This window comes from Oncorhynchus nerka, linkage group LG26 (assembly GCF_034236695.1).
Source record: "Oncorhynchus nerka isolate Pitt River linkage group LG26, Oner_Uvic_2.0, whole genome shotgun sequence".
Lineage (NCBI taxonomy): Eukaryota > Metazoa > Chordata > Actinopteri > Salmoniformes > Salmonidae > Oncorhynchus > Oncorhynchus nerka.
In genome coordinates this window covers 20,688,259-20,707,081 of record NC_088421.1, presented here as the reverse complement: position 1 = coordinate 20,707,081, position 18,823 = coordinate 20,688,259, and the positions used below count along the sequence as shown (strand labels likewise).

The window sequence follows — 18,823 nt, the reverse complement described above, 5'->3', positions numbered from 1 at the left end:
GATAACATTCAAAAATAATTGAATTAATGTTTTTTTATATTTATACAATTTTATGTTTTAAATTAAATATCCTTGTAATGTTCTCCTAACATTGACTAAAATGTTGTGAACAACCACCACAAGACATTTCCAAAAGTTCTCATTACATTTCCAGGTAATGTAATAACACAATGTACCAGTAATGTTACCCCAGCAAACCAAAATTGGATCGTTGAAATTTCCCATAATATTTGCTAGGTTGCGGTTAATTAAGCTAATCAGGTAAATGTAATTAACTAGAAAGTCGGGGCACCACGGAGGAATGTTTATAAAGCTCTTAAAGACCTAGTAATCCTTTACATCAGTAGCAGTCAATATTTAATCTTCACCTTATTTAGTCTCATCTGAAAGTTGTAAATTCTTGGTTATCTTTACGAACCCTGGCTAACAAGTTGAATAAGCAATACTACATTTGGTTTAATGATTTATTTACTAAATACCTAAATAATCACACAGAATTACATCTACACAGAATGGATCATACATTGATTACAAATTATGACATAAAGGAAAACGTCCCTAGCGGACGGAACAGATGTGACGGCTGGTTACACAAAGAAAGGGGGTTGGGTTTTGAATGAAAGAGCGGGAAGACTGAGGAACAAAAAATACTTTGTGTCTCTATCGGGCCGTAGGCAGCTATGCTATCATAAATACAGAATCTTATGCATTCTAAATAACCGCCAATTTTGAAAAGGAAAATGCCACAAATATTTACTCTGAGCTGCGCTTCGATCTGTTGGCCGTAGATGGAAGGCTGGGTTGTCCTTTGAAGAATGTCTGGTGGTAGAACGGTTACTTGGTAGTACCGTTGTCGTGTGGTAGAACAGATACTCCGTCCTCTCCTTGCCCATGTCTAAAGTTGCTGCACTAATGCAACGGCTAGTAGGTATCACTTCTTTAGTAAATAAGAGTTCAAAGTTCATAACAAGTTGCCATACTTTAAGCTCATGCTATATTCTGGCTGGTATAGTTGAAATTCATCCTTCCGGCATGTAGGTCGTCACCTTCACATTGAAATTCAATGCTAATTTCGTTAGGTTCGTGCTGAGGTTGGCTTAGTTCTGTAGGTGGTCTTTGTCCTTTCAACGTAGGGACCGCAAGTCCTCACGTCCTTGGAACAGGAAATTACATTTTTGTAACAGGGCTTATATAGTGGTGAAAGAAGGGTGTGTTTCATAGTTTACAACCCATGTCTGTTCACTTGGGCGGGGCCTCTGAGTGAGCAGAGTGGTGTGACAAACCGTTCTCTCATTAAGAAGCTGAAATTACATTGAATCTTTTCACAAATAGTTTCATATTTAAACATTTAAATTGCACAACAATTCCATGTGAATCTGATAACTAGAATGTGTCGACTTTCCAAGATACAGTTTATGTCGTCCTATCATCAGTAATCATGTCTCAGACGCCAGCTGAACTGGAATTCCTGACTGACCACACTGCCATGGCTATATGCTGAAAAAGAAAAATGCAAGAGAGCTTCCCTGGTGTTGCAGAGGATAACAGACCTGGCTTGTGAACCAAACATTGCAGATTCAGAACCCACATATGCAGATTGTCAACATAGGAAATGTCCTATGATCAAATTAAAATTGTACTTGTCACATGCACTGAATACAACAGGTGTAGACTTTCCTGTGAAATGCTTACTTACCGTCTATGACTTGGGTGGCTGGAGTCTTCGACAACTTCCTCTGACACCGCCTGGTATAGAAGTCCTGGATGGCAGGGAGCTCGGCCCCAGTGATGTACTGGGCCATACGCACTATACTCTGTAGCGCCTTGCGGATGCCAAGCAGTTGCCATACCAAGCGGTGATCAGGCAGTCAAATGCTCTCAATGGTGCAGCTGTATAACTTTTTGAGGATCTGAGGGCCCATGCCAAATCTTTTCAGCCTCCTGCGGGGGAAGAGGCGTTGTCGTGCCCTCTTCACAACTGTGTTGGTGTGTTTGGACCATGATAGGTTCTTAGTGATGTGGACACCCGAGGAACTTGAAGCTCTCGACCCGGTCCACTACAGCCCCGTCGATGTGAATGGGGGTGTGCTCGGCTCTCTGTTTCCTGTAGTCCACGATCAGCTCTTTTGTCTTGCTGACGTTGAGGGAGAAGTTGTAGTGCTAGCACCACATTGTCAGGTCTCTGACTTCCTCCCTGTGGCTGTCTCATCGTCACACGACCACAGTCGTGTCATATGCAAACTTAATGATGGTGTTGGAGTCGTGTGCGACTGAATTAAATCATGTGTAAATGTTCAAATGTCCTTTGAAAGAAATTAAAATGCCATGTGTCTCTAGATCACCTTCAAATGCAAATTGTCATTAAATCAGAAGAGAAACATAATGGGGATGTATTCCAATCTGCTTTATCATGCTTTAAGAAGCTACATATTCCCGTGCTGAGAATGTTGTGGTAATATTAGGTAAAACTTAAATATAACATTTTTTAACATTTCTTGAACAATTCCTTCAGACAAGGTCAAATGTATATTGTGTGAACCTCAATGGAATATTATGTTAAACCTAAAACAAATGATGAACGTCATAAAAACGGACTTATTTGGAAATTGTGCAACACTGTGGGAATGTTTTTTGCATCCTGTGTGAATATCACAAGAATATTCTTGCAACATCCCAGACAACTCCCATAACTTAATTAAATGTTCTGGGAACCTTTAAAGAACTTAGACCAGGTGTTCTGTCAACATTCTTACAACATTATAGGAATGTGCTGTGCAAACTAACTTAAACATTGTATGCATGTTATCACAACTGAGCATACTTTGTATTTTTTTTTAAACAGAATTATCTGCACAACTGGACAGATTTTGTGTTTTGGGAACATATATTTTCTTATGGCCCCACAATGTTCTCACCAGATTGTTCCCACAACCTAAAATATTCTGAGAACCTTTAAAGAAGAGATTAAATGCGTTCTAGGAATGTTCTTGCAACATGAGGCAAATGTTTTATACAAACATTCTTGAATCATCAGCACGACTGGACAGTTTTGTCTTATGAGAACATTTGCCGTGACCTAATGAATGTTCTGGTAACTTTCACAGAACCAAATTTGGTTTGCTGGGTTAGCTCCTATAGTGTTAACCCAGGTCACAGTGTTGAAGGATTAAGGAAATCTTTACTATTCTAGTGTACTATATTGTCCTCTGTCTCCCCAGTATTGTAGGTCATACTGAGCCCTACACCAAACTGTGCTGTAAGGGTTTCTGCATAGACATCCTGAAGAAGCTGTCCCGCACCACCAAATTCTCATACGACCTCTACCTGGTCACCAACGGGAAGCACGGCAAGCTGGTCAGAGGCAGTTGGAACGGCATGATCGGAGAGGTAAGGAGATGATGGTTATTCTAACAAGCATTACAATTAGTCACCTGACTAAAAGTTAGCATATTAAATACATTAAATGTGATCAATTTAGCCCCATTTCACATATCTGCCTCCTCTGAGCTCAGAGACACCATTCAAATTGGTCGTGTTTCAATTCTTCACATTGGTGATTTAGGTTTATGTTTATCAGACCTCATGATAAAACTCAGATGCAGACAGTTCGAAATAACAAAAGTTTATTACAAAAACAGGGGGCAGGCAAATGATGGGTCAAGGGCAGGCAGAGGTCAGTAATCTAGAGCAGAGTCCGAAAGGTACAGAACGGCAGGCAGGCAGGCTCAGGGTCAGGCTCAGGCTCAGGCTCAGGGTCAGGGTCAGGGCAGGCAGAATGGTCAAAACTGGGAAAACAAGAAAACAGGGACAAGAAAGAAAACAGAAGTACGAGAAAACGCTGGTAGGCTTGACCAGACAAGACAAACTGGCAACAGACAAACACAGAACACAGGTATAAATACACATAATTGGGCAAATGGGCGACACCTGGAGGGAGTGGATACAAGCACAAAGACAGGTGAAACAGATCAGGGTGTGACAATGTTGGCACTGAGTTCAGATAAATATTAAAAATAAAAAGTAATGAATAACGATGAATTAATATCCCTTAATAAAAACAAATAGGTATTATGGTCCAAATCCAAATAAAGGGTTGCACCAGGGTTGCAACATTTCAATAAATTCCCTGGTTTTCCCGAAATCCCATTGGTGGGCAAAAGTAGGAGATCTGGAATCCAACCATACTTTCTGGAAAACCAGGGAAGTTTTCCAGAAGGAAGTTGTTGGAAGTTCATTCTCCTTGCTGACTGTGTTCAGGAAGAGTTTGAGGTTACAACATTAGTTTTCAGGGAAGCTATTGCTCTCACTGGGGCATTGGCCACAGTAGCACCGGTAACAGCTGACACAATGCCAGGCAGAGTGCCTGGACTGTAAACCCACTGGCGATTCCATCAGCATGTTAAACATTACAGTTCTGTAGGGGAAAACGTCAGTAGAGGTTATTAAGAGGAGATATCATACTGTGGGGAAGGGAAGGAGGATCTGCCAGGGGTTGAACAACAGGACTGACTCTGACTAGACTAGCAACAACCTTTATATAGGGTTATCAGCTTCACAACCACTGGCAGTTTCTCTGGATCTCTGCAAGGTCTATGCAGCTGCATGCCTATCTAATCAATGATAGGCTTTCTATGGTGCCAGGGTTTAGCTTTGCATTAGCTAATGGATACATGTTTATTGGTAGGCCTATTTGGTCATCATTTTCTCATGTTAAGCTTAACATTTCACAAAGCTACACACGGAGTCGCAATGCTGTAATATTGAGACTGCTGGCTCGTGGCAATAATGTATTTACAGTAATTACAGTTGGAAATTCAACCATTGCAGATTGTAAAATAAATATTAGATGCAACAGCATACTAATCAGCTAGCAATAGATTTCTTTTTAAATATACACCTGTCTTGTATAGGCTACCTTAACCTGCATGACATGAGACGTCCTCGCGCTCTCTCCCAGATTGGATAGAAAGTTGTGTATAAAACCAGACTAATAATGCCAAACAATACAGTCTGTCCACCCTGAAAACACTTACTAAGCTTACTAGGGATTGTTTCATTATGCAGTGTACTATCTTTGCTATATACCGTCTTTAGCTGCTATTCATAAACTTTAAAAAAAATGTCACATCAAGTAGCCTAACAATAGGAAAAAAAGTTGTCGGCTTGAGGATAAATTCAGTCACTCTTTATTGTTGAACTCAGCGGGTTTTGTCTGGCTAATAGCCTACACAAAATCAATTAAATGTACCTTAATTCTGTCCTGAACCTGGTGTTCTGAAGTCCTCCCTTTTTGTCTGTAAAGGTTTTCACCACAGCCTGTAACTCCAGGTTGCGGGCACGACTGTTTTTCTGTACTGAGTATTGCCAACCCAGACAGTCTTTCCTGAGACTGTTAAAGTTAAAGATGTTACAGAACTGGCACAACTCCCTTCTGCCCAGCTTCCTTGATGTTGCTATGACAATCAAGCTGTTTTTACCATCTCTGTAACTGTTGCTTTTGCAAAGAGATTGTTTTATGAACTAAAGCTCATGCTGAACGACCTAACAAGCATTAGGCTCTCGGTCTGATATGTGCTTTTGTACGCCTTAGTAAGTGCCACTCGTTGCATTGACGCCGTCGTACGCCGTCGTAGCCTTGACCCCAACATTTGTTCACTGAAATCCCCTTATACCTTTAACCGTTAATTTTTTTTTCTTCACTTTTTCAGTCACATTCCTGAAAATGTAAAAGGTTTATGAATTACTTTTTGGAAGGTTACTGTCAAAATGATGACATCAATGACAGGCGCATGGACCGCCAGAGCTCGTGGGGCCCCCATGGCTCGTGGGCCCACTGCCTTGCGGGGGTGTCTGGTATGCCAGTGTTTACAATGCCCAATTGCTGCTGGTAACACTTTGTCAGCCGGGGCCAGGGACTTACGTAACAGGTATTAGGTCTATGCTATATGCAGCAATATCTAATGGATTAGGAAGTAGGATTGATATTGCATGATGGATGACATTGCATGAATGGGTGGGTAGATACCATGGGCTGTTATCTGCATCTGTCTGGATGGGTTGTGTAGTATATCAGGGATAATACTGTACACACTGTGTATCACCTACAGGGATTTAAGTCTTGCATATCAATGTTGATAGATAAAATGAATCAAACAGGTCAACAGGGGGCATCACTAATCCCACCTACTACAGTATTCGATTTATTACAGATCATGGAACATATAGACTGTAGACTTTCTATGTCATAACAATGTCCTCTTCCGTTCTCCCTAGGTGGTATACAAGCGGGCGGACATGGCCATTGGCTCGCTGACCATAAACGAAGAGCGCTCAGAAATTATCGACTTCTCCGTGCCGTTTGTGGAGACGGGGATCAGTGTGATGGTTGCCAGGAGCAATGGGACCGTCTCACCCTCTGCCTTTCTTGGTGAGCATGTTAAACCTGCTCATGTAAACAAACAAAACATTTCTCTACAGAGATAACAAATGACTTACCATCTGAAAACAGAGATGGCAAATATTACTTTCTCTGGACAGAGTTTAGAACTCACAACTGAATATATCGTACAACAAGCTGCCTCACGCTACAGAAACAGGAGAAAGGCTTCTTCTAGTATGAGTGGGTCGACTCGCAAAAGACTCGTTCAAGACTACGCTACTTACTTTAATATTTCATAAAGAGCTTTCAGAAGCTGCTGACAGTGTGCTACTATGGTAATACAATACCACGTTGTCCTTGCCATTATCTAGCAAGCAGCTGTCAGAGCACATAGTTTCAACATTTGCCAGAAAGATGTTCTGATTCTTCTATAGGTGTTCTGATTCCTCTCTCCCTCCTCCTCTATAGAGCCCTACAGTCCGGCGGTGTGGGTGATGATGTTTGTGATGTGCTTAACGGTGGTAGCTGTCACAGTGTTTATCTTTGAGTACTGCAGCCCTGTGGGGTACAACCGGAGTCTGGTGAGCGCCAAGGGTGAGTGTCAGCTCCGACCACCTTTCCCTCTACCTCTACCCTCCCGTATCAGCAAAGGTAGAAAGTCACGGAAAAGTAGGTTGAAAGAACTCTATATTATATCACAGAAAATATTAAATGACATTGAAATGGAAAGCAAACGCATGTTATATACGTCCTCTCTGAATCCCTTCTGTCTTTACCACAACCACCATCCTGCCTTCTCCAGATCCCGGAGGCCCCACCTTCACTATTGGGAAGTCTGTGTGGCTGCTGTGGGGCATCGTCTTCAACAACTCTGTTCCAATTGAGAACCCCAAGGGCACCACCAGCAAGGTCATGGTCCTGGTATGGGCCTTCTTCGCTGTCATCTTCCTGGCCTCCTACACTGCCAACCTGGCAGCCTTCATGATCCAGGAGCAATACACTGACACAGTCTCTGGACTGAGTGACAAAAAGGTAGGAGGATTCATCAGTCATTGGTAATTCTGTCTGTGTTCAGTCTTTGAAAGGGGGAAAGAATTATGGACATATTGTAGTGTTTGATGTTAGGCTTAGGCAAAATATAGAGTGGCCTATTTCTGATGAGCAAACAGTGCCTGGCTGCGAACGGTTTGAGAGAATACAAATAACCACGACAGAGCCTCAATGTCATGACTGTGACTTTTTCCACTCATACTAAAAACATAATAGGATTCCCAGCGTCTGTGGTGAAATTAAATTAGATCCCTGAAGTCTTTAGGTATGATGTCTGTGAAAATCCCCTGGATTGTATTACACCAGTGGATTTGCCAAGCTGCCAGTGATTATATATTCTAGTAGTAACTTATGCATATTTGTGTGGCCTGTGGAGGTGCTCTACACCAGTATTGACAAGGAAGTCCATGTTAAAACTTCAGTGCTAGAAATGATTTGTGGACTCTCTGCTTTAAGGCACTGAGGGATTAGAGAGGCATTTGAGGGGAAAGACCAAGCTGTCCACTGCTCATTAGAATTCCGGGAACTCATTTAATATTCTTCCCACATAATCCATTAGCTCTACTTTGTGAAAAAAGAAGAGAACCCATAAAGTGTATTTTGATAGTGAGTCTACAGATCAACCAGGGCAGAATCCACAGAAGCTCAGAGAGAATAGACTGACTGGACACTGCAGGTGGAACATTTCAATTGAGCTGTATGATCTCTAAAAAGGGACGTTTTCTGAAAGTGTTTCAAACAAGAGGCTTGTGCGGAATACAAACTGGTTAAAGGACAGTAACTGGTGTTTATGTAGTGACAGAGGATTGTTTCTCCTCCTGGGACTGTTCACTTCAGAGGCATGGAGTCATGCATGAACAAGACCTTGCCATTTCCTCAGAGTGACATCATGTACAGACAGGCACCTCCCTCTTTAGACCCTGTCTGTGCTAGTCTCTCCTTTCTGTACAAGCTGTCAGATGTTAACAGATTTTTGTAAGAATCCTATACACTTAACTTTGGCCAGCTAGACTCAAGCTCTATGGGTCAACCATCATCCATGCTTTTAGTCAGGGTTTTCACTGCTTCCCAACAGGCATTTACAACACAGAGCATTGTATGACATCCTGTGCCTGGGGGCACTATCACACTGCTACAGCATTCCCTCATTCACATAGCAGCAACATTGGTCTGTTGGGTGAGATGAGGAACACAGGCTGAGTATCCTAATGCAGCCAGTGTACAGGATACAGGACAAATGGGAACAAGGACAACACTCTGTCATCTCTCCAGCTCCTCCACCAGACAGCAGTGAGACGTGGGATGCATAAGACTGGCACCAAAGGTCTCATTAATTCATGTGAAATGGCTCAGAGGACATTTCTCTCATTCTGACAAGCCAAGGTTACTAGGAATTATCGCTTATGGAAGTATTTGCATTAATGAACAAGTAAAATTTATTTTCAGTATATTGCACAGTCAGGGTATTTAAATGAACATGGTCCACTCTGCGTCAAAGGGGCATGGCAAAATAAGGAGAAATTAGGAGTTTTTATTACAGTCAAGGGGGAAGAAGTAATTTTCTAATTCTCTGGAAAGTATGGCCTGGACTTAATTTCTGTTCATTGTGCCCTCTAATCGTCGAATTGAGAGAGGAATTATAGAGAGGGTAACCTTAGCTGACCACTTAATTGAGTGAACAGCACTTGAGGGTACAGGCAGATATCAAAGAGACAGTGGTCTAGTGTAGTCAAGGACAAGGTGATCAGTGTCATTGTGTTAGTTTCTTTGAGGTTTATATTCATGCCTCTGGGTTTGCCTGGCATATCATACACTCTTAGAAATAAAGTGCTATCTAGAACCTAAAAGGGTTGAGACATCAGATCTTAGGAGAGGGTGGAAGAAAAACATATTAAATGTTATTACTTAATATTCAAGTATGTCAATGTATTTTTATTTTTTTTATGAATAGTGCATGTATTCTTCCTAGACATGTTGGGTATCCTGTTCAAAATGTTTCTTGTTCATGCATTTATAATTCAAACTTCTACATTTCCCAAACAGTTCCAGAAGCCACAGGAGCAGTATCCACCGTTTCGTTTTGGTACGGTCCCAAATGGAAGCACAGAGAGGAACATCCGGAGCAACTACCCTGAGATGCATGCCCACATGGTCAAATACAACCAGAAGGGTGTGGAGGACGCCCTCAACAGCCTCAAATCAGGGTAACACTCTGTAAATAATCATTATACATAGTCAGTGACAGAAAACAGACATCAAATCAAATCAAATCAAATTTATTTATATAGCCCTTCGTACATCAGCTGATATCTCAAAGTGCTGTACAGAAACCCAGCCTAAAACCCCAAACAGCAAACAATGCAGGTGTAAAAGCACGGTGGCTAGGAAAAACTCCCTAGAAAGGCCATCAGCGTAACACATTCTAAAATGCCTAAGCAAATATTTTATGTTTGATGAAATTATAATTCATAAGATAAGTTATTAAATGGTAAGTAAATAGTAAAAAATACAATTGTCTATCATTGCATTTTCTCACAAGATAAATCCCTATTGTTATTATCTATAGGAAACTGGATGCCTTCATCTATGACGCTGCTGTGCTGAACTACATGGCAGGTAAAGACGAGGGCTGTAAGCTGGTGACCATCGGCAGTGGGAAGGTCTTTGCCACCACTGGCTACGGCATCGCCTTGCAGAAGGAGTCCCGATGGAAACGTCCTATAGACCTGGCCCTGCTCCAGTTCCTAGCGGATGGTAAATTACAATTAACCCTGTGTGGAGTGGGATGGGTGGCTAATTGTAAATCTTTAATGAAAATACTGGTGTACATTGCACCATGGACAACTCAGAGGTACTGTAACATAGAGTTTTGACTGTGATCCAGGGAACAACAAGTGTAAAATGCTGAGTCAGGGTTTGTCGAGGGGAGTGATGAGGGTGTGAGATTGGCATTGACACACAATGACAACAACCGGCGCAAGAGTGTTTTAATGAACACCTTCAAGCCTCTCTGTGTTCTGTTCTTCCCGCTCGCTGCAGGTGACACACAGAAGCTGCAGACAGTGTGGCTCACAGGGATCTGTCGTAACGAGAAGAAGGAGGTGATGAGCAGTAAGCTGGACATAGACAACATGGCGGGCGTCTTCTACATGCTGCTGGTGGCCATGGGGCTCAGTCTCCTGGTGTTCAGCTGGGAACATCTGCTCTACTGGAAGCTGAGACACTCAGTACGCAAGTCTGAACGCCTCGACTTCCTGCTCGCCATCAGCAGGGTAGGTGTGGCTGACCCTTCTTCCGAGGGACAGGGGTGGAAAGGGTACATAGGCCTAATCTATAGAGATGTACACACTGAGGCATGTCTTAGATTGCGAAGGCCTTGGGTTCTGCAGAGAATGTGGTCCAATCACCATGGGAAAGTTGATCTGTTAATCTAAGGCACAAAACCATTTTTTATAGCAATGAATTCCATAAAGAAATGACATAAAATGTAAGCAACAATTCAATGAAAGCAGCAACAACGGCATAATTTTGCAGTCTAAGAAACCATAAAATGTGTTGTTTCTCTTTTCACAAACACAGCAGAAAAAAATGTTCGACTTCCTGACCATAAAGTTCTGTCTTTCTTAGATTTTTGCCTCACAGTAACACTTGGGAAATATTTGTAATGCACTAAGTCAAAGATGTACATGATCAGGATATTTCAAGGGCACTAAAATAAAAATGATGCAAAAATAAAATGAGTAAAAAGCCATAAAATGACTTTATGGAGACCGTGCAATACTGTTACGGTCCTGATCCATCTGAAATGGAATTTAAATAGGCCCATTAACAATCCATCTCAGTGTTGACCGTGGTGAGGTGACATTAAGCATTCTAGACTGAGACCCAATTTGAAAGTAAAATAAAGCCGGCCGAATAAAAATTGGAAAACTAATTCAGCAAGTGCATGGTCAGCTGCTGCTTTTTCATTTACTGTCTTGCACATTTTTTTGTGTGTTTAACATCAACCTGAATGCATACAAGCTTTCAAAACAACACAAATTGTCTATAAACTATTTTGGACAATCCTGAATCTAATTTGGCTTTCACACTTCTCGGTGTAATTGTCTTCACTTCATTGGTCAGACAGGTTAATAGAAATTGTATTTGCTCAAAGTGAATGTTATCAACACAAGCAATAATGTTTTCTAAAGTCATGATTAGAAACAATGGCCAAAGATAATTAACACCTGTGGGATTTAATCTTGTCAAACTTTGTGAAGGGTGAGAAATGTAGATCTGTTCCAAAACCTGACAAGGCTTTTTGATGGATGCTAATCTCCTCCTCCTTCGCTATCTCTACAGGGAATCTACAGCTGCTTCAACGGTGTGGAGGACTCTGACCGCAACGGAAACCTGCAGAACCCTGACGTCACCACCAACTACACCCAGGCCAACATGCTGAAGATGCTGCAGACAGCCAAGGACATCGTGACCTCGACCAGAGTGGAGAACTCCCTGGACAATGCCACCAAGACCATAGAGAACTGGAGCCGGCGAGGAGCCGACAATGTGCGGGTTGGCCTGCCGCCTCGGGTGGCAACCACTATAGACATGAGCCACAGCCGCCTGCCCTACATCGCCAGCATCACGGACAACCACTCGCCCTACCCCCAGAGGGCGCTCGCTTCCACATTCCCAATCCACTACTCGGACAGCGCCACCCAGCCCCTGCTGGACAAATCCAGGGTGGTGACGCGGCCTACCCCGCTCCGCTACACCCTTCCGGCCCGTGGCAGCCACCACTTCTATGAGAGGACCCTACCCATCTCCAGCCTTAGCAGCCCCCACATCGCCATGAGGGACCCTGCTCCCCCTAGCACCTCCAGTCACAACCCACACCCCCACCACAGCAGCAGGCTGTATGTTGAGACCCAGCCCCGGCACCCCACCTCCCCGTTTGTCCCTTACAGAGAGTTCCAGGTGCCTGACATCTATGTGGAACACCACAAGGGGCCCCTGGGACGGAAGTTCAGCTACCCCCCTGACCACATGGGCAGGAAGAAGAGGTCCCACAGCTACGTGTTTTCCGAGGCCCAAGACACCAGGGGGAGGAACGACTATGATGAGCCAACCTCCTGTCTGGCTGAGCTGAGGGCCAACCACCTCCTGAACAACCACGCCCCTTCTGCATCAACCATGGCCTGCATGGGGGGCCACTACCCCAGCGGCAGCGCCAGCTGCAACTCCTGCATGAAGCCCTACCTGGAGCCTGAAATGGAGGATGTGCCCTTGCTGGGGAAGGACAAGGTCAACCGCCGGGCCTCTTTTCTCAAGGCCACCTGGAGCAGTGACAGGATCCGCCAGCTGGGCGAGAAGCCCTCCACCTCCACTATGCCTGACCTGTTCCCCCGCGTAGTGGTGGCCAACCCCAAGCCCCACAAGCTGTATGGCAGCCAGGGGAACAACCTGTGCTACCCCCTGGCCGCTGAGCCTGCTTACCTAGACCCGGCTCATATGCGTTCCTACCCCTACAAGCAGCATAAGCTCAAGTGCTCCCAGTCCACCCGGCTACCATCCTACAGGGAGGCTATCCTGCAGAACGCAGCCGCCTTGCGGCGCTCTTCCTCCACTGTGGTGCACAGACACTACTCCACCTACCTGAACTCCTACACAGACCTGCCTGTATACGTGGGGCCACTGCCCCAGGGGCCCGGGCAGTTCTACGACAAGGACATGTGCCACTTGTTCCCCTGTGCAAGCCACTGCCCTAACAACAATGCCCTGGTGCCCCGTATGGGGGACCGGCAGGTGGTGTACCAGAACAATATGTTTGGGGGCTACGAGGGCGCGGTGGGACGGTCGCGGGAGGAGCCCCCCCTGCCCGGGTCTGGGAGCAGGGATCGGAGGGAGGTCCTGGTGGCCAGAAGAGTCAACAGTCCCTATGTGCCAAAGACCTGGGGCAGGGTATCCAGTCTGGAGTCTGAGGTCTGAGCCCTCCCCCTCCATACCTTCAGGCTGATGGACTATCCCTCCATCTGGGGAGGGGAAAGCCTACCTGGGGCCTCCCCCTCAGCCATTGGTTTAGGCAAAAACGAATGAATTAGCTACCAATAATATCCTTGGCTGATGGAAGGAAGTAGAGGACATTGAAAGGCTGTTACTGCTGGGACATTGTCAAGTAAACATTAAGCGATAAGAAAAGAAAAGACAATGTTGAATAGTATTTAATACCTTCAAATTTAACCTGTTGATTGTTATTTAAAACATTTTTAAATGCTGTCTTGCTGTGAGAGAGAGAGAGAGAGAGAGAGAGAGAGAGAGAGAGAGCGAGAGACCTGGATGACAATACACTGTAGCCGCTCACTCAGTTTAGACACATTTAACTTTTCTCTTCAATCATTTTGGTATCCTTCCATTTAAATTTAGACACATATAAAAAGAGAATAATAATTTTGTTATCAAACCACAGAAATGTCTTCCACGACTTTTGTAAGTCCAGGAGCTCTAGGGAAAGCTGTCTGTTTAAGGCTTTTTGGCTCCGGTGGTCACTGATGTAATTTGACTTGGATTTTAAAAGGGAACATGTTTAATTATCATCTGTATTTCCATTGTTACTCTACTCTTTAATAAATGACAAGGCCACTTCAAGGCCCTTTTGGAATTGTCTATATTTTCCTTTTCTAAGTCAAACTCAACATATGATCTGTAATGCCAGCAGAATGGAATAGCAGGTCAGGTCCCAGGACTCTAGATGTTTGTCTGCTTCAGTTCATTAAGTGGGCCACCTCTGTTGACTCATCCAGAAAGGTCATTGGATATCAGATCCACTAGACAGCGCTGTGTTCAGTTCACATGCCAACAATAGGGCAGACAAGTCAGCTACAGCTCCTTAAAAGACAAGAACACATTTGTATTTTACTAACACCCCACATAATCTGTTCAGAAACTGTGATATGTCATCAATCTATCAAATCACTGTATGAGTATTCTGCTGAACATCGTAAATACATTTTAAAAAGATGGAATAGAAACATGTTCAGTTAGGTAACAAATCCAAACAGAGGCTTTGAATTGTCTATATGACCAGGATGGCCATGCTATTGTCTGAGCAGTGATACCTGTGACAGTAAATCTTCCCTCAGGGCTCATCAAGGGATTCCAATAACATTAGCCTATCAGTGATCCTGCCAAGACGCACACACACACACACACACATTTACACACACACACTTTCACACTGGCTTCAAAGGGTGGTGTTCATCAACACCTCACTTTACTCATTTACCAATGACTAGGGGGAGCTTTGGCATCCATCATTGTCCACACTGGGCCTTACCTGAAAACAGACTAAGGCAGGGATGGGCAACTGGCCCCCGGATCAACTTCCAAAAAATATACTGAGTGTACAAAACATTAAGAACACCTTCCTAATATTGAGTTTCCCTCGGAACAGCCTGAATTTGTCGGGGTATGGACTCTACAAGATGTTGAAAGAGTTCCACAGGGATGCTGGCCCATGTTGACTCTAATGCTTCCCACAGTTGTGTCAAGTTGGCTGGATGTCCTTTGGGTGGTGGACTATTCTTGATACACACGGGAAACTGTTGAGTGTGAAAAACCAAGAAGCTTTGCAGTTCTTGACACACCCAAACCGGTGCGCCTGGCACCTACTATAATACCCTGTTCAAAGGCACTTCAAACCTTTGTCTTGCCCATTCATTTACACATTTTGAAGTGGATTTAACAAGTGACATCATTAAGGGATCATAGCTTTCAACTGGATTCACCTGGTCAGTCTACACCATCGAAAGAGCAGGTGTTGTTAATGTTTTGCACACTCAGTGTATATAACATTTTTGCCCTCAACATTGAGTTGAGACCCCGACTGAGTCCCCACCCATATAAACTCAGCAAAAAAAGAAACGTCCCTTTTTCAGGACCCTGCCTTTCAAAGATAATTCGTAAAAATCCAAATAACTTCACAGATCTTCATTGTAAAGGGTTTAAACACGTTTTCCCATGCTTGTTCAATGAACCATAAACAATTAATGAACCTGTGGAACGGTCGTTAAGACACTAACAGCTTACAGACGGTAGGCAATTGGGAGTGGCAGGTAGCCTAGTGGTTAGAGTGTTGGACGTGTAACCGAAAGGTTGCAAGATCGAATCCCCAAGCTGACAAGGTAGAAATCTGTCGTTCTACCCCTGAACAAGGCAGTTAACCCACTGTTTCTAGGCCATCATTGTTCTTAACTGACTTGCCTAGTTAAATAAAGGTTAAAAACAAGTTAGGTTCATAGTTATGAAAATTTAGGACACTAAAGAGGCCTTTCTACTGACTCTGAAAAACACCAAAAGGAAGATGCCCAGGGTCCCTGCTCATCTGCGTGAATGTGCCTTAGGCATGCTGCAAGGAGGCATGAGGACTGCAGATGTGGCCAGGGCAATAAATTGCAATGTCTGTACTATGAGACTCCTAAGCGCGACAGGATAGACAGCTGATCGTCCTCGCAATGGCACACCATGTGTAACAACACCTGAACAGGATCAGTACATCCGAACAGCACACCTGTGGGACAGGTACAGGATGGCAACAACAACTGCCTGAGTTACACCAAGAAACGCACAATCCCTCCATCAGTGCTCAGACTGTCTGCAATAGGCTGAGAGGCTAGACTGGGGGCTTGTAGACCTGTTGTAAGGCAGGTCCTCACCAGACATCACCGGCAACAACGTCGCCTATGGGCACAAACCCACCGTCACTGGACCAGACAGGACTGGCAAAAAGTGCTCTTCACTGACGAGTTATGGTTTTGTCTCACCAGGGGTGATGGTCGGATTCGCGTTTATCATTGAAGGAATGAGCGTTACACCGAGGCCTTGGAGAATTTGGAGGTGGACGGTCCATCATGGTCTGGGGCGGTGTTTCACAGCAGCATCGGACTGAGCTTGTTGTCATTGCAGGCAATCTCAACGCTGTGCGTTACTTGGAAGACATCCTCCTCCCTCATGTGGTACCCTTCCTGCAGGCTCATCCTGACATGACCCTCCAGCATGACAATACCATCAGCCGTACTGCTCGTTCTGTGTGTGATTTCCTGCAAGACAGGAATGTCAGTGTTCTGCCATGGTCAGTGAAGAGTTCGGATCTCAATCCCATTGAGCACGTCTGGGACCTTTGAGGGCTATGGCCATTCCCCCCAGAATTGTCCGGGAACTTGCAGGTGCCTTGGTGGAAGAGTGGGGTAACATCTCACAGCAATAACTGGCAAATCTGGTGCAGTCCATGAGGAGGAGATGCACTTCAGTATTTAATGCAGCAGGTGGCCACACCAGATACTGTTTCTTTTGATTTTGACGCTCCCCCTTTGTTCAGGGACACATTATTCAATTTCTGTTAGTCACATGTCTGTGGAAGTTGTTCAGTTTAAGTCTCAGTTGTGGAATTTTGTTATGTTCATACAAATATTTACACGTTAAGTTTGCTGAAAATAAACGCAGTTGACAGTGAGAGGACGTTTCTTTTTTTGCTGAGTTTATATAGTACCAATCAAAAGGGTTTTCCTTTATTTTATTTTTTAAATTATTATTATTATTATTTATTTATTTGTTTATTTTTACCCCTTTTTCTCCCCAATTTCGTGGTATCCAATTGAGTTTGAGTTTGAGTTTATTTTTTATTTTTACAGGGACAGTGCACATTAATCAACGTTTCAGTAAAAGTGCCGGTTTTAGCCAGCCGGCTAATTTTCAACCGCAGTCCCTGGGCAGGTTATTAAAAACAATTACAATATAGACAATAGCAACATAGAACAAGCAAGACATAGCAACATAGGACAAGCAAGACATAGCATACAGACAGAGCAACATAGAACAAAAAGCAGCAAGACAAAATTCATAAAAGCAACAAAGTGTTTCCACACCTCACAAGCTACAGACAACAGACAACATGGAAAGCGGCAACACACAGCTAGGGACCATGTTCACAAATCTGATTGACCTTTAGCCATGTCTTCAAGCATTTTGTGAAGGTGTGATATGTGGTGCAGTTATGTGTGTCTGATGGCAGTGTATTCAAGACATGGGAGCTCTCACAGAGAATGCAGATTTACTAAAGGTGCTTTTCCTTAGGGGAACTATACAGTCACCTCTCATGGCAGACCTTGTGGATCTGCTGCCATATGTCTGGGTTTTCTGTTTAACAAAAATATTGAGTGGAGGGGGAGCCAGGCCATTAAGGATCTTGAATACAAGACATGCGTCGGTGTATTGCACAAGATTTTCCCAACTCAAGAGCTCATGCTTTCTAAGGATGTGACAATGATGATGGCTATTGGGCTTCCTATCAAGCACTTTGAGAGCCTGTTTGTAGACAGACTGAATAGGTTTTAATGTTGTACAGCAAGCTTGGGCCCAACTAGTCAAGCAGTATGTTAAGTGGGGGAGTATCATAGATTTGAAGTACAGTTTTGCTACCTCTGTAGTCAAACAATTTCGTATAAATCGGAAATTAGCTAGGTTGAACTTGGTTATTTGAATTACCTTTTTCACATGCTTTTTAAAAGAGAGGTTGGAATCAAGTATGATGCCAAGGTACTTAAAATCGGATACCACCTGGAGCTTCTCCCCTGACACATAGACATCTGGCTCAGTAGCATCTGTTGCCCTCTTTGTGAAGAACATGCAAACAGTTTTTTTCACATTGAGATGCAAACACGAGTCACTGAGCCACTTTGTAACCTGGACCATTACAGTAGTGAGTTCTTGTGCAGCTTGTTGTTTGCTCTTTGCATGCACATATATCACTGTATCATCTGCATACATTTGAACTTCAGACCCAGTACAGACAGAAGGCAGATCATTAATGTACAGGCTGAACAGGAGGGGCCCCAAGGGTCCCTTGGGGCACGCCCACATCATAGCTACGAGTGGGCGACAGCTCATTGCTCACTCTGACACACTGAGTTCTGCCTTCAAGGTATGATTTCATCCATCTCAAGGCATCAGGGGAAAAGTTGAACTTGGACAATTTTGTGATGAGAATCTCATAGTTAACAGTATCAAAAGCCTTCCTTAGGTCCAGAAACACAGCCCCAACAGCACCCCCTTTGTCCATCTTGGACTTCACATTTTCCAGAAGAAAGCAGTTGGCCGTTTCTGTGGAGTGTTTCGCTCTGAAGCCAAACTGCATGGAGTGTAATGTGAATTGTTGTAGTAGCTTCTATCTTGTCTCATCGCTACAACTCCCTTACGGGCTCGGGAGAGACGAAGGTTGAAAGTCATGCATCCTCCGATACACAACCCAACCAAGCCGCACTGCTTCTTAACACAGCGCGCATCCAACCCGGAAGTCAGCCGCACCAATGCGCCGGAGGAAACACCGTGCACCTGGCCACCTTGGCTAGCGCACAC

The 18,823-nt window shown here is 44.0% G+C and overlaps 1 protein-coding gene across 1 annotated transcript in view; it reads left to right on the top strand.

Annotated features, from left to right (window-relative positions):
- Window positions 1–14,020, top strand: part of LOC115119781 (glutamate receptor ionotropic, NMDA 2C-like) — a 108,464-nt gene extending 94,444 nt beyond the window's left edge. The window contains exons 6-13 of the mRNA XM_065010238.1: window positions 3,219–3,387; window positions 6,274–6,427; window positions 6,848–6,973; window positions 7,182–7,411; window positions 9,473–9,633; window positions 9,996–10,183; window positions 10,469–10,701; window positions 11,774–14,020. Of these exons, the coding sequence (XP_064866310.1) occupies window positions 3,219–3,387; window positions 6,274–6,427; window positions 6,848–6,973; window positions 7,182–7,411; window positions 9,473–9,633; window positions 9,996–10,183; window positions 10,469–10,701; window positions 11,774–13,402 (2,890 nt within the window). The 3' untranslated portion in view covers window positions 13,403–14,020. The remainder of the gene's footprint in view (window positions 1–3,218; window positions 3,388–6,273; window positions 6,428–6,847; window positions 6,974–7,181; window positions 7,412–9,472; window positions 9,634–9,995; window positions 10,184–10,468; window positions 10,702–11,773) is intronic.
- The last annotated feature ends 4,803 nt before the right edge of the window (window positions 14,021–18,823 follow it).